The 17,500-nt window shown below is 32.0% G+C and overlaps 1 protein-coding gene across 1 annotated transcript in view; it reads left to right on the top strand.

The window, feature by feature from the left end:
• Nucleotides 1-17,500, top strand: part of LOC135225434 (matrix-remodeling-associated protein 5-like) — a 131,854-nt gene that overhangs the window by 113,726 nt on the left and 628 nt on the right. Inside the window, 4 exon segments of the mRNA XM_064264759.1 lie at nucleotides 5,177-5,361; nucleotides 8,127-8,259; nucleotides 13,598-13,763; nucleotides 15,277-15,549. Coding sequence (XP_064120829.1) covers nucleotides 5,177-5,361; nucleotides 8,127-8,259; nucleotides 13,598-13,763; nucleotides 15,277-15,313 — 521 coding nt within the window. The 3' untranslated portion in view covers nucleotides 15,314-15,549.

The raw sequence follows: 17,500 nt of genomic DNA, 5'->3' as shown, positions 1-17,500 counted from the left end.
AAGTTGTTGGTTAGCCAAAGGGTTGATTTTATTTCTAATACTGAAGTTGTTAGTAAGTTAAAGGGTTGATTTTATTTCTAATACTGAATTTGTTAGTTAGTCAAAGGGTTGATTTTATTTCTAACACTGAATTTGTTAGTTAATAAAAGGGTTATTTTTTTTACAATACTGAAATTGTTGGTTAATCAAAGGGTTTATTTTTGCTTCTAATATTTGTCACAATTTCTGTATCATATGAGACTGGGTCTTTATACTTACTTGGTCCTTGCTTCACTAATTAAGCTGATGTGCGGAATTGGGTCAGATTGCCAAAGTTCAAGGTCATACAATGCTTATTCCAATAATTAACCTGTGTAGAGTGGGGTTAGTTTCGAAGGTCAATGTCATACGAAGAGGTCAAACTTCAAGTGAAAACGTCATTGCAACTTTGTACGAGTATATTGTGCATAATCATTTCCTTTGCTGCTGAGGAGGGTTCTCGTTGTTTACGTTCTTTTGTTGCTACATCACTGCTTTTGGGTAGGCTGTTTGGACTTCATAAGCCCTTTATCAACTCTCTTTTATTTATGTATGTATTATTTATTTGTTGAATTATTTATAGATTTGTTCATTGAGTTATTCATTTAAAACATTATTAATAGATATGTTTATTAACTTATTTTATATATTTATTTACTTTATCAATGCATTTACTTATTTTTTATTGATAAATTTATTTATTTTCTTATTTTATTTATTTGAAAAAGGGACAAGAAGCCCTGGTCAAAGAGACTGCTCTTCCAGAATCTTTATTCATTTATTAATATATCTATTATTATTTACTTATTTATTCTTTTATCTACTTATGTATTTACTCTTTAATTTATTTATTAACTTATGCATATATTTACATATTCATTTTTTAACTTATTCATACATTCACTTATGTATTCATTAACGTATTCATATATCCATTTATTTATTTGCTTATTTATTCATTTATTTATTTTCTTATTTATTCATTCATTCATTTATTTATTCGAAAAGATGGGCAAGAAGCCGAGCTCAAAGACACTGCTCAACTTGAACCATTGCTGAAAATATAATAATCCCTTGAGAAAAAACACAAGACACTCAGAGGGAAGACCCCATATTACGCAGAACAGCTGGATCACGTTGATGCAGAAGTGAAAAAAAATAAATAATGAAACATAAGGAGAAAATTAATGACGAGAGGAGGAGTGGAAAAAGCGCAAATTACATGGCTTGGTTCCCTAGCCAGGGGAGCTTAACTGAAAATTGACATTCTGTTTTTTTTTGTTTTTTTTTTATCAAAAATGTCTGCACCAATCTCTGAAAACTTTAAGCTGGGATGCTTTTAATTTCCTCTCGGTAAAGGGCAAACGATTTAAAAATGACGAACGGATATAATTGCAAGGAAGACTGGGTAAAGCGTTATTTCAAAATAGATTTAGTCTGCAATTTATATATATATATATATATATATATATATATATATATACTATATATATATATCTATATCTATATATATATACCTGATTCAAGAAGACATGGAACGTGATGAATTTATAAGTAAAGACAAGTGCCATGAAGGAAAAGTGAAAGAACGGATTGGTTGCCAGGCCTTTCGACACACGGTCCTTTTCAAGCAGACTGCTGTAGTAAATTCAGATCACCCGTGCATCTGATACCTAGACGAGTCCCTTACGACGCTCTTGATTGGCTGTTGATAAGCCAATCACACGGCAGGATGTATGTTCCACCTCTCCTGAGGGATACGTCTTTCAAAACATCCCTCAGGAGAGGTGAAACATACATCCTGTTTATGTGAACGCTCGAGAGAGACTTGAAAGTTCCAGCCCTGTCACTGGCTTATTCATAGCCAATCAGGAGCGTCGTAAGGGACTGGCCTAGACATCAGATGCGCGGGTGATGTGAATCTACTATAATAAAGAACCTGTGTCGAATGGAATAGCAACCACTACTTCGTTGCATTTGGTTTATATATATATATGTATGTGTATATATATATATATATATATATATATATATATATATATATATATATATATATATATATATATATATATTTGGGTGTGTGTGTGTGCGTGATTTTAAGTATCTTGGAATGTCTATTTGATCACCAAATAATATATTCACTTTTGTTTTTCATTCGATTACCACAAGCGTCAAAATCAAAGAGAAAAAACGAAAGTTTGGTGACAGCCTCCTGAAGTAATATAATAAAAGAAGTTTGAGACCGGATCCTGAATTAACTGAATATAAACTTTGAGATTATATCTTCACTTCACACTCTGGATAGTTCGGGAAGATGACTTCCTGAATTAATAGAATAAAAAAAGTTTGGAATTGCCTTAGGAACTCAGCCAATGAAAACCTCTGAAATTACCTCACAGGTTTAAAAAAAGAAAAAAAAAAGCCAAGACGCCTGAGATAAAGTAAAGAAATAAAAATATCTAAAATTACGCTGCCAACGTCAGCAAGATAATTTAAAGAAATCTCCAAGAAAATGCAAAAACAAAACAAAAATGCGAGAAAACTCAAAAACAGGAAAAAGCAGACATTCAAGGACGCAACATTAGAAGATACAATATCAAAGAAAACTCGAAAAAAAAGATATAGGAAAAAACGCACTCACGATATTAGGAGATGCAATATCTAAGAAAACCTGAAGATAAGAAAAAAACGCACACAAACACGGCATCAGTAGACGCAATTTCCAAGAAAACCATGAGAAAAACACATACACACATCATCAAGATATTCAATACCCAAGAAAACTCGAAGAGAGGAAAAACACACGCCGCATTAGAAGATGCAATATCTAAGAAAACTCGCAAGGAAAAAAAAAACACACGATATCAGAAGATGCAATATCCGAGAAAACCCGGAGAGAGAGAGACAGAGAGAGACAGAGAAAAAAAAACACACACGCGCACACACATTAGGAGATGCAATATCTCAGTCCCAAACTGCCGGAGAACCCCAGCAGCAGAAGCAACAACTCTCCCCCTCCTCCTCCTTCCTCCTACCTCTCCCCCTCCCCCCTCCGCCTTTAAACCGGGGAAATGGAAGAGTTATTTGATAACGCCGAACATATATTGGGGTGGGCGTAAACCGATTCGCCAAGAGTTACGGCTTTGTAGAGGCATTCGCCAAAATCACTCTCTCTCTCTCTCTCTCTCTCTCTCTTCTCTCTCTCTCTCTCTCTCTCTCTCGCATTTTGCGCTGCGCTGAAGTATTAATATTTCCGTGAGAGCGTAGGATATTTCATGATGGTAGGAAATACACTGAAAGGCTTGTCGTTAATTTCATTATATATATATATATATATATATATATATATATATATATATATATATATATATATATATAAATATATAATATATATATATATATATATATATATATATATATATATATATATATATATATATATATATATATATATATAGATATATATATATATATATATATATACAACACATTTGTATATATATATATATATATATATATATATATATATATATGATAATTTTGTAGCCATGTGCATATGTGCATAACTTCCATTACATTCTTGTATGTATATATGTATTATGAATTTTATATGAAAACATAAGAAGGATACCGTCAGTGTCAAATATATTCGTACGTCAAGATAGGATTTTGAGTTTGTGTATGTATGTATGTATGTATAAATGTATTTATGTACAGTCAGTTCTAAAAGTTATGGTATTGGGGTATGGTGACCTCACCACCCACTTTGTGGACTAAGGATTAAGTCCAAGTGAGTGTAGTTGACGAGGAGTGCAGCATTCAGGTCACGTTTGCTAGGTCGGTTGATCACTCCCGACATACTACCCATGAGAACACCCAGCTGTAGATAGGTATCAGCTCCTGTTGGGGTTAAGAAAATGGACGTGGGGTTAGCAACCTCACCCCTTAAGACTTGCTGATAACAGGGAGACGTGTATCCTTCTGGTCGATACCCCTTCCAAAGAGGAATAGGTATATCTTCGAAAATGTAGTTAATATTGCTAATATTTTGCTCCAAAATTAGAACTAATCTAATTTTCTTCATTTTAGAATGTAGGGCCATAAAGATTAAACTTGGAAAATCCACTTTGTTCTCGATCATGTAAGCATTAAAAAAAAGGGAAACTTTAGTCAATACAATAATCCTACGAGAAATGAAATCAAAAGCGGAAAATGAAATCATATTTACGCCCATACGTTTAAAAACGGATAAAAGACCTTTCTGTAGGTATACATAAAGGGGTGTTTGCGCTCGTATGCATGTATGTCTACGTGCATACACATACCCCATAAATATCTGTCAACAGTTAGTCTTTGGACAAAACGAAAACGAAATGAAAACTAGAGAGAAGTTTTGAAGGGGAAAACATATGTTTTCCCCTGCGGGGATGAGATTTATACCGTATTTCGGAGACGGGATTTAAGGGGGAAAAAACCTGTGAGAGCAGAGGAGAGCGATTTCAGAATATGAATTTACGGTATATTTTACTTGTCCGGATTTCATCGTGCTTGGCTAGTTAAGTAATCATGTTCATGTCTAGTATTTCTGCTTTCTGTGGAAGCTTTTAATATATATATATATATATATATATATATATATATATATATATATATATATATATATACATATATATATATATATATATATATATATATATATATATATATATATATATATATATATATATATAATATTATTATATCATTTATTTAATCATCATCATTATTCCCTTTATAAAAATCATTATTTCTTTATAATTACCATCATTTTCTTTGCAGTCTTAATAATTATATCCTTTATGATTATCATCATTACTTCTCTTTATAAACATCTTCATTACTTCCTGAAAATGAACAGATATGACTTTTATAAATGAAAAAATCTACCATAAATATTTCGGGGGAACCAATTTTAGAATAATGAATACTCACTTCTGTAGGCTACCAGTTATATACAAGCAATACCAACCACTTCACTACTATTAACTTTATAATTATCAATATCCCTTCCTTTATCATTAATAACATTATTTTCTTTAAGATTATCATCAGGATTGAATTTACAATGATCGCTTCCTTTATCATCAACATTGCCTCCAAAATTCCCTCTCCCCATCAGGAGCCCCCCACGTCCTTCGCTACACGGTCAACAGGAACATCGAGGTGGCCCAAGGAGACGACGCCGTCATCCAGGTAGTATTCTGCTCGGATCCTCAGCCTTCCAGGACCACATGGGAATGGGGATCCTTAACTCTTGACGCCGGCAATGGCAGGGGAAGATATATTGCCGAAAACATAGCCCAGGTAGGTGGGCGGGTGGGATGCTGCTCTAAGGCGTCGGATGTTGGTTTGAACATATACAAGGATTTAGCTGTGTCTCTTAAATGTTATGGTTAAGGATGGTTAAGGGAATTTGCATATATGTATATGTATATATATGTGTGTGTATAATATATATATATATATATATATATATATATATATATATATATATATATATATATATTCTATACTATACTATACTATACATATATGTGTGTGTGTGTGAGAGAGAGAGAGAGACAGAGACAGAGACAGAGAGACAGAGAGACAGAGAGAAAGGAAGGAAAGAGAAGAGGGTACCTACAAACACTGAAATACGTCGAATCCAGCAGTAAACACAGCACTTTCCATTCAAGTCCCGGTGCACTAAGCTCGCTTCCTGAATCTCAAGTTTTTTTTTTTATTTTCTTTTTTTTTTTAATTCGGCCAACATTTCTTAGCTGCCTTTAGCCCTTTTATTGCGAGGACGTGACTCATTCCTTGTCCTCATAACCCTTATCTCCCACAATATTTTATCGGGGAGGAACCTTCCATTTTCCTTTTGATAAACGGCACCGTATTTTCGCGTAGGGACAACAAATCATTTCCCTCAATATTTTCGTGTAGTTTATCTGTTTATGTTCGTGAAGAAATAGCCAATAGTGACACACAGATTATGGTAGGAGTAAGCGTATGATTAATTACTAAAGGAGTTATTGAACGAAGAAAATCATAAAATTGTAATATTATACAATTAACAAAGGAACTATCAGTTAACAAAGGAACTCTCGATACAAATAAACATTAGGTTAATGCTTTCGTTGTAAAAGTAAGTGTATGATCAGTTATTAATGGATTATTTAACAAGGAAATCATAATTTCCATATTAAACGGCGACGTAAAAGTAAACGTTTGATTAGCATAATGCAAAAATGCAGGAACTATAAAAGCTGGTTAAATAAATAAATATTTCTTTTTTATCTTGCAGTATTATCTAATTATAAACATTATTAGCTTATAGAGTAAGTTAAAAAGGAAGTATTTAGTCATTTAATCAGCATCTAGTTTCTGTATTTCCTTATTCTTATAATCAAACGTTTACTTTTATGTCTCCGTATAAGAAAATTATGATTTTCCTCGTCAAATAATCCATTAATAACCGATCATATACTTACTTTTACAACGAAAGCCTTAACCTAATGTGTATTTGTATCGATAGTTCCTCTGTTAACTAATAACTTGGTTCTGTTTCCATTTGGTTGCAAATCAATCCTTCAACTGTAAAAAAAAAAAACTTATGTTTCTTATGATAATAATTCGTTTTTATTCAAAGTTCCTTTAATATCCAGCCTTTTTGTGACATACTGAAAAGGATCGATATGCTTTTCTTTACGAAAGAAGAAACCGAAACCAGTTTTGTTTTTTATTTTTTATTCTTTCGTTTTCTTTCTTATTTTTTTACTTCTCTCTCTCCTCTCTCTCTCTCTCTCTCTCTCTCTCTCTCTCTCTCTCTCTCTCTCTCAAAATCTGAATATTCTTCATCTCTCTCTCTCTCTCTCCCTCTTTCTGCTCTCCCACTAATCTATATTCTCTTTGAAGTCATTTTGTATTAATTGGGTCTTTCAAACACTTTATGTGCTATTTTTTGCCTTTGTTTGTTGTGCTTCTTTTGACTTAATATTCTTTTGATCTCTTTTCTTTTGTGGAAAAAATTTACTATACTTCAACTGGACTTCATGGCTGCGTATAAATATATATATATATATATATATATATATATATATATATATATATATACATATATATATATATGTGTGTGTGTGTGTGTGTGTGTGTGTGTGTGTGTGTGTGTGTGTGTGTGTCTGTGTGTATAAACATCTTGGTGTATCCAAACTACTTTATCATCCCGTTTTGAATGTTTGAATGTTTATACAAAACCGTCTTAAAATCATTGTTTTCACTTTAAGACCATCGAGAAAGATGTTAATCTTGCTAAAGCATTAAATCATAATATAATTTTCAGAAGTTATAAAGTGAGACATTTCACTTTTTACGTTGGCAATTTGCTTTTAACAAAATTATCATCCAGTGAAAGAGATCGGGCTCCATAATACAATATTTTTTTTTTTTAAGTAAGATAGTTCATAATTCCACCTTTAGCAGTTATTAAGAAACATTAAATTTTCTTGGTAAGTTGTTTGTACAAGTAAGATGTCTGTCTTATTCTTGGAAGTTCTATTTTGCAATAGCCTTTGTGAACGGTAGAGCTATCTTATTACTTTCAAACTTTTCCTCGCTTAAAGCGCGTCTGGGGCTCCTTAAGACATAAGATTACTTGCCCTATTAGCCTCTGCATTGAAAACAAGATAAGATATTTACTCTCAATCCATCTTCTGATATTATTAAAGAAAACTTTTGATGCGCTGGATTTTATACGGTGCTCGTTGTAACATCTTTCCAATCATATTAGACAGATATCTTTTCCAAGCTTCAAAAGCTATTTTTATTAAACAATTTCATTGAACAGGTTTTTTTGTTTTTTTTTTTTTTTTTTTTTTTTTTTTTTTTTTTTTTTTTTTTTTTTTACTTTTGTTGCATTGTTATTAAAACAAAACAAAAAAGACAAAATCACACACTGTAATAAGACTGGACAGGACTCGTTATATCCTGTTCGAAATCACACCAGACACCTAATATCTTTCCAAAGATTCAAAAACTCTCTTTTATTAGCCATTGAATGTGACATTTTACTTCTCCTTTCGCAAAAGGACTCACGAGAGGACTGCTACACGGCGAGGCTGTGGGTGCAGAGTGTCGATCACTCAGACGCCCGAGACTACCAACTCTACGTAGAGAACTCCAAAGGAGCCGACAGCTACACCGTCAGCCTCTTCGTTAATGGTAAGAGCAGATTCGACAAGGTTTTTTTTTTTTTTTATGTAGGTGGGTGGTGTATTTAGGGGGAGTACGGTGAGTGGAAACTTAGTGCCTTTGTGCACCTCACATGGCCACTGTAGGCAACACTAAAGGGTGTCAGAAGCGCCCTTTCGGCTTCTAGCTGCATCAGCTTTTTATCCTTTAACTTTACCTCTATACCCGCTTCCTTTCTTCAGTTTTGCTGTTCAGCCTCTCCAACCGTTATTTCTTTATGCAACTGTGGGTCATTTCCAGTTCCAGCTTTCGATCATTCTACTTCAGCTCCTTTCATTTCTGGACCTCTTTTTCTTCCTGCCGAATTACTCCAACTCCCTCTCTTTACTGACTTCAACAATGATTAGCCGTAAGCGCCCCATTGCTTAGCCTTACGGCCTAAATTTCATAGATCAGTCAAATCAGTCAATCGTCCAGTAACTGTTTTTTTTCTCTCTCGTTCTTTCTTTAATAATGAATCAAAAGTATTATCGATTGCACCATTAAAATGTTCCACCAATACTGTTTTCTTGAAAATGTTGTTGTTTTAGATTAAGCTGACCTTATGCCAGCACGGGCTCTTGCACATAGAGCAGCCCATAAAAGTCTTGAAACTAATATTGGAGTCTGCTGAAGAACGTTTCTCCTCTGTATATTGTGGCTAGACTAATAAATGCTACAGGCAGGGGGGGTAAGGCCCCCAGTTAGCTAAGAATTCTCAAGTTACGTTAGGTTATAATAGCATTTAATACTTTATGATACCCACGGTTACATCTGGTCCTTTGAAATACTGGACTGTTTCAGCATCTCCGATTAAAGGTTGTGCTTTCAGGGCGGTTTGCCCGTTAACAGGATTCATGTAAAAATATAAAATGTTGGTCTTTACGCATTTTTGGAAAGGATGATTTTTTTTAGGGACGATCACTTTGTCAATGAGGAATTTTACGGTTTCCTAGTGCTCTAAAAATTATTATTATTTTTTTTTTTTTTTTTTTTTTTGCTCTATCACAGTCCTCCAATCCGACTGGGTGGTATTTATAGTGTGGGGGTCCGGGTTGCATCCTGCCTCCTTAGGAGGCCATCACTTTTCTTACTGTGTGCGCCTTTCTAGAATCACACTCTTCTGCATGAGTCCTGAAGCTACTTCAGTCTCTAGTTTTTCTAGATTCCTTTTCAGGGATCTTGGGATCGTGCCTAGTGCTCCTATGATTATTATTATTATTATTATTGGTGACGAAATCCACAATTGCGTAAATGTAAATATGTATTAGATATGCATAAAAAAAACGAGAGATTTAATGAACCTGAAAGTTCGAAAACTCTAAGTTTTATTTATAATTTTAATATATGTTTACAGCTACACCTTTGTGGATTTCTTAAATATTTTAGTGACTCATGTTATCATTATTATCATTATTATTATTATTATTATCATTATTATGATTATTATTATTATTATTAGTAGTAGTAGTAGTAGTAGTAGTAGTAGTATAGTTAGTAGTAGTAGTAGTAGTAGCAAAGCTGCAAAGAATTTTGGGAGAGTCTATTGATCTGAATGTTTGCTTGCCCATCGAGAAAAATATCAAAACGTTATTAATGAATTTCCATTATTTTTTTTGTGGGGGGCGGGTGGCGGGGAGTGTGCTATATTAAAATGATTCCGGATCTAGCGGCACATCAAAGATTTTCTTTTTTTTAATATTGTACACGTTGTTGGTTCTTTTTTAATATTATTATTATTATTATTATTATTATTATTATTATTATTATTATTATTATTATTATTGTCGAGGAAAGGGACATATTATTATTATTACATTCTTTGTTGATACTCATAATTCTACCGTTATCATTTTATATACCATCAATGTTTTCAAAGTTATTCTCAATACTTCTATCCTATTGTTGAGTGATTTGAAACGAGGTACACGCTCTCTCTCTCTCTCTCTCTCTCTCTCTCTCTCTCTCTCTCTCTCCTCGTCTCATTATCATTTTATATACCATCAGTGTTTCCAAAGTTATTCTCAAGTTACTTCTAGCTCCATATTGTTTAAAGTTAATTTCTTTCAACAAGTTAGACTCACCTGACTCTCTCTCTCTCTCTCTCACTCTCTCTCTCTCTCTCTCTCTCTCTCTCTCTCTCTCTCTCTCTCTCTCTCTCTCTCTCTATTATTATCATTTTATAATACATCAGTGTTTCCAAAGTTATTCTCAATACTTCTATCCTATTGTTGAGTTACTTGCAACAAGCTAGACTCTCTCTCTCTCTCTCTCTCTCTCTCTCTCTCTCTCTCTCTCTCTCTCTCTCTCATTATCATTTTATATAACATCAATGTTTTCAAAGTTATTCTCAATACTTCTATCCTATTGTTGAGTGATCTCTCTCTCTCTCTCTCTCTTTACTATTATCATTTTATATACCACCAATGTTTTCAAAGTTATTCTCAATACTTCTATCCTATTGTTGAGTGATTTGAAACGAACTGGACTCTCTCTCTCTCTCTCTCTCTCTCTCTCTCTCTCTAATCATCATAAAATTATTTAACATCAATGTTTTCAAAAGGTATTCTCTCCTACTCTCTCTCTCTCATTATTTTCTTTTATCCAGTTTTGGAGTTACTCGCAAACAAAGCCTAGACTATCTCTCTTTAGTATTTCTCTCTCTCTCATGCTTTATTCTGTTGAGTTAATTGCAACAAGCCTTAGAATCTCTCTCGCTCTCTCTCTCTCATTGCAGTCCAATTTGTCACGGTAAGCTTTAATTGGATCAGACCGATCTTTATCCATTATTATGGATCTCCGTGTTTTTAAGGATCAGCGATTACCGTAATGGGCAAACATCCCTCGACAAGTTGGATTAGTCACCGTTACAAATGGTCTTCGTGGGATTGATTTTATTTCGATGGCCTTAATTGGCTTCGGTTCTGAGGGAGAGATCACTTTTATGTTATTTCCATTTCTATTTATCTTAATTCTGTATATCAATAGTTTTTAAGTTTTTTTATTTGTTTACTTTGTTATCGCCCATTTTATTTTTCATCTTGATTGTTTTTTTATTATTTTCTTTTATAATACTTACTGTACGTTGGCTTTAATTCCAAGGTTACTATTATTCTAATTACTTTTTGTTATTATTATTGTTTTTAAATTTTAGAGTGGCTTTTGATTTTTATTAATTTTCTCGTGATTCTTGCTCTGCGTTGGCTTTCATTTCATATTATTATTATTATTATTATTATTTATTATTATATTATTATTATTATTATTATTATTATTATTATTATTATATTATTATTATTATAAATTATTATTATATTATTATTATTATCATTTATTTGTTTATTTTTTTCAGGAAGGTATTTAAAATCGTACATAGATCCCAATATTATGGAAGGTTTTGCGTCACTATGGTATTCAGTTAAATGCTTTTGTAAAGCTGATGAATATTATCCATGAGTAAGTATGTGAAAATTGATACTGATATGGTCTTGTCAAATGAATTTCCAGTAAATATTGGGGATCTGTGAGGGAATGTTATTTCATTTAAACTATTTGCCTCGCCATAGAATTTGCAATGACAAAAAGAAAAGTTATGGAGATGGAAAAGAAGGTTGAGATTGGAGTAACGATAGAAAATTGACAGACTTAGAGTATGCAGATGATGCTATGCATAACATATCACATATCAAGAGAGATGGAACTGTAAATAAATCAAAGAAAAACGGGAGTAAAGAGGCTATGGTATGCACGAAAAGGATGAAAAATAGGCAAATGGAGAAAGGATTATCGAGGATGATCTTTCAAATATTTAAGAATAATGATGTGCAGTACAGGTCTCTATAAGTTGGAATGTAGTAGGACTGAAAAATGGTAAGTCAAAGATATGGGTAGAATGAATAAGATTGGTAGATCAAATAGACTGATATTGTATACAAAATCAAGACTACTTTAGCGTTGTACAATCTGTAATACTAAAAGGAAATGATACATAGCATGACAATTAAATTATACCTAAGCGATGTGTCCGATATGAGAGTAAAGCATTAAGAAGCAATTAAGAGTCATATAGAAGGAAAGAGTTTGGAATGACCCCATAAGTTAAATTACGGGAGTTCCATATGTAAATGAGTTCACGATCAAAAGAGGAATATGGGTTGAATCTGTCCTTCGCCTTAGTTTATTATTATTATTATTATTATTATTATTATTATTATTATTATTATTATTATTATTATTATTATTATTATTATTATCATCATCATCTTTCAATAAGACTTGTTTTGAAAGAGGGTCTCCTTCCAATATATTATTATTATTATTGTAAAAAATTATTTCTACTTCCTTAATTGGCTTCAGCTCTTAAAAATTGCCGCAGGATGTTTATAATAAACATTACAAAATATTTCAGCAGCTAATCATGATAAAATTTTCAGAAATTTTAGCAGAATTTCCTTGATTCTTCCGGAATTTCCAGCATTTATTACTGTAAAACATAAACAAAAATTAATTGGTTCTTCTGCATTAAACTTTTCAAGCCATTCAAGTTTCTTGAACCTCTTAAACAGTTCTAGCATTTTACGCAATGAGCCAGTCAAGAAATTCCAGCATTTTTACAATGAATCTTCCAACAGATTTCCAAAGTTGTTTTATATTGACAATTTCAAGAAATCTACATTTTTGTTTCATATTAAAATTTTTAAGAAATTCCGGCAGTTTCGTATAGGAAGCATCTTATGAAATTTTAAGAAATTGTAGATGTGTTTACGAGTATAATGAGCCATTCCAAAAAATACCAGCATTTTTCATAAGATAATGTCTTTTTTAACGTTTCAAAAATTACAACAGCCTTTGTATTTTATGAATTTCAAGAAATTACTAGTTTTTTATTTTTTCATAAAAATTCCTGCAATCTTTACAAAGTGATCTTTTCGATAGAATCTAAAAATATACAGTAGCTTATGGATAGTGAACATTTCAAGAATTTCCAGCAGTTTATCGAAGGCGAACCTTTCAAGAATTCATATATTTATTTATTTATTTTTTTTTTATTAGGAACACTTTAAGAGATTATGGGCTTTTTTCACAATTAGCCTTTCGATAAATTTTAGCAGTTATTTTTACATACTGAACCATCTTTTTATTTATTAGGAGTTCTTTAATGGAGTCATGCTGTTTTTCATAAAGAGCCTTTAAAAATAATTCAAAAAAAGAATTATGTTACCATACTGAACAACTCGAGAAAAATATTAGACTTCATCTCAAGTAAACAAGGAGTCATTTGTGACCTCTGCCCTCCCATTCCCTGACGCCCTTCTCCCCTCTCGTCCAGCAGGAGATGTCCACAAACCCCTCCTGCAGCGCGTTCCCCCTTCGGCGGAGGCGCTGCTCATGTCCACCATCATCGGCGCCGTCATCGTCCTCCTGGTGCTGCTCATCATCATCACGCTCTTGGTCTTGTATGCTTTCAAGACCGAAAGGTGGTGTTTCTCTCGTAGGTAGCCATTCAAGAAGTTGTATTGTTTCTTATTTTTTTCAGGAGAATGCTCTGTATTCTTTTTTTTTTTTACTGGACGTGGTACATTTTGTATTAGTCATATTTTATATCCCCTCTACAGAATCCTTTTTCATATATACTCATCAAAGCTACATTTTTTAATATTATTTTATCCATTCGCTTTTGTGACCATATTTCCCAGTTCAGTTGGAAAGCTATTATTAATCTTTTTAAAAATTGTCTTTCGTTCCTTCCATAACCTTTTATTCTCCCATCGGAAAATTTATTAAACTTTTTCATATAACTCTCATAACGAACAGAATGTCCGTATGATAAATGTAAGCTCTGATGTATGCAAAAGTTCACTTTGTTCGAATTAAACAAATTCATGACACTCACTGTAAAGATGAAACAATTTTATTTTGATGATATTTCAAGCTGCGAGCAAGTCAGCATTTCACACGTTTCGTTGTTTTACAAGGATCTGCTGTTTTTCCCATCCTGTAGTGGCGTGTTGCGCCTCTAGAGCTAGCATAGATTTGAAATGATATTTTCCCCTGGCATCCACTCATAATTTTAATTTTGTTTTGTCTCCCAAACTTTTTTAGCTCAAGTAAATTACCTCCAGAAGCTCTCGTAGAAGCTAATTCTAATAAAAAATTGTGGTTTTATATGCTTCCTGTAGGTAACTGAATAGAACAAAACGGTATTCTCAGAAATTTAATTTAAATTGACTTTAGTTCACTGTTTTTATACATAATGTTACTTTAAAAAACAGATGTTTTAATGAAATATGTTGTTGATATACTTTTTGTTAAAACCAAAGAAACATTTTAGTAGTGGAATTTAAACGGAGATGACTTCATTATACATAATGTTACTTTTAAAGAGAGGCATTTTAATGAAATATGTTGTTAATATACTTTTTGTTAAAATCAAAGAAGCAACTTCGTCGGTTGGAGTAATTTGAGTAGGTAAAATTCATTTCGCCATAATGTGATCAACACACATCCAGTAAAGAGTAATTTCCATAGATTTAATTCAAATGAAACAAATTTAGATAGTATTTTCAAGATTTTGTTTGAATAAAATTAGGCAAAAATTTCCATAATTGGAATTTTTATATAGCATTTGATTAGCACATGCTTATGTAAAATAACTCATTTTGGATAATCACAATACTTTATTTTTCTGCATAAAGATATATTCATTCCCCACGTTTAATCTAATGACAGCGAAATGCCTATTTCCAATACAGTTTAAGTACAGATAAGTGAAATTTATTTTACGCAAAAATATACTGTTGTCTGAAACTAGTAATTTTCCAAGCGATTCATTTATATACATTTTAGCAACGCTCAAATATTTTCTGTAAGGAACTGGGTTACTAAGTATAATCATTTTCGTTCAAAATTTTTCCATTCAAAAAGCTTTAAATTGAACTCCTGCTCTCTTGGAAATGTCTTTTTTTAAATAGAATGACGTCAAATTTATCTTGTCATTTTTTCCTCCAGAAATGTAACCACTGAAGAAGAAGAAAACCACTGTTAGAAAAGGAAAGCGACGCAGCTTGAGGATGCGAAGGCAAAATCAGGATACGTAAGAAGAAGAAGAAGAAAAAGAAGAAGAGGCTGCGAGTTCTTACAAGCTTAAAGAGGAACTTGTCTTCCTGCACTTTTTATAATTCCCTTCATAATAACAATAAAAAAAGCAAACAAAACATATCACCCGTGTGTATGAATGAGAGAAGATACAAGTCGATTATATACGAGAACATCGAGAGAAAGGTATGAGCATGGGCTGGTTTGGTTTATATATATATATATATATATATATATATATTAATAATATTAATAATTAATATTATAATATTATATTATATAATATATAAATATTAATATTCTATATATATATAATATATATATATCATATATATTATTTATATAAATATATAAATATAAAAGTATATATATATATATATATATATATATCATATATATATATATATGAATATATATATATATATATTATTAATAAATATTATATAAATTATTTATTTTATATATATATATATATAGATATGTATGTGATATATATATATATATATATTATTATATATATATATGTAAAAAATCTTTAATGTTATTTACTGCACGTTATGAAATTAGAGAGTAAATTGAACAAAGTAGAAAAAAATCATAATTTTATGCACACCCAGCCTCTCTCTCTCTCTCTCTCTCTCTCTCTCTCTCTCTCTCTCTTCTCTCTCTCTCTCTCTCTCATATCCAACGGTATGTTATCGGTAATACTTTCCCTTTAGGCTACATTACAACGTCCTCGAACACATGAAATATCATTCAGTATATTTGATGCAGCGGAATTTAACTCATGAATACTATATACTTTTGTTTTACTTGCTTCCTAAATGATAATGCTTACGTCCTCTGCAATGTTTATATAATCAGGTGAGTTACAGTTTCGATGGGAACAGTTCATGAACATATGCGCCTTTTACATCATATCTTTAAAAACACAAAACTCCTCCTGTTATGGTCCCGCTTGAAGAGAATTGCACTTGAACCACAGAAACTATGAGTGAAACATGTTTGAATTAGCCAGAGCAAATATTGATGAACCATGTTTAATTAAATTAGCCACATGGAAGTATTGATGAACAGTGTTTATATTGGAGGCAGGGTTTAAATTAGACACAGGAAATACTGATTAATTATTTCTAAATCATACACTGGAAATATTATATATCCATGATTGAGCTCGACAAAGAAAATATTGTATTACCATGTTTACATTCAACGCAGGAATTAGTGATGAACTATTTTCAAATTAGCCACAGGAAATATTGATGAACAAATGTTCAAATTAATCACAGGAAATATTGATGAACCATTTTTAAATTAGACATAGGATATGCTGTATAACCTCTTCAAATTAGACGTAGGGAATATTAGTGAGCTGTATTTAAATTAACCACAGGAAATGTTGATGAACTATTTCAAAATTAGCCACAGGAAATATTGATGAACCATGTTCAAATTAATCACAGGAAATAATGATGAACCATGTTCAAAGTAGCCATTTTCAAATGAGACATAGGATATATTGTATAACCTGTTTAAATCAGATGCAGAAAATATTAATGAACTATGTTTTAAATCAATCGCAGAAAATATTGATTAACTATTTCTAAATTAGCCACGGGAAATATTAATGAACCATGTTTACATTAGAAATATGAAACATTCATTGATGATGTGTCTTTAGATGAACCATGTTTACACTTAAGCACAGGAATTATTTATTGACTGTTTAAATATGCAAGGTTGTCAGGTTAGCATCGTATGACATCATGGCGCCAAACTTTGCCACAGATAATCAATGTTCTGTCACGATGAGTCAAAATTGTAACCAGACACATTTATTTAGGGGCTGTTAATCAAATACGAACAAACGTGATTTCGATTACATACCTATTAATGGCTACCAGTAAGATCTTAAAAGGTGTTATAAGACTTCTCATATTATATTGCCTTCACTAGCTAAATAGGCGGAATGGTCTGTATAGGACTTACATTACATTCACTACCTAAATAGGCACATAGTATAAACAGAGTATATACATTATTTTCACAACCTAAATAGGCACAAGTGGTACATAGAACATACATTACTTTCACTACCTAAAGAGATGATACATGGAAATTGCATTACGTTCACTAC

Source organism: Macrobrachium nipponense, chromosome 13 (assembly GCF_015104395.2).
Source record: "Macrobrachium nipponense isolate FS-2020 chromosome 13, ASM1510439v2, whole genome shotgun sequence".
In the NCBI taxonomy this organism is placed as follows: Eukaryota; Metazoa; Arthropoda; class Malacostraca; order Decapoda; family Palaemonidae; genus Macrobrachium; species Macrobrachium nipponense.
Note: the sequence above shows the minus strand (reverse complement) of the source record. Positions and strands in the feature narration are given on the sequence as shown.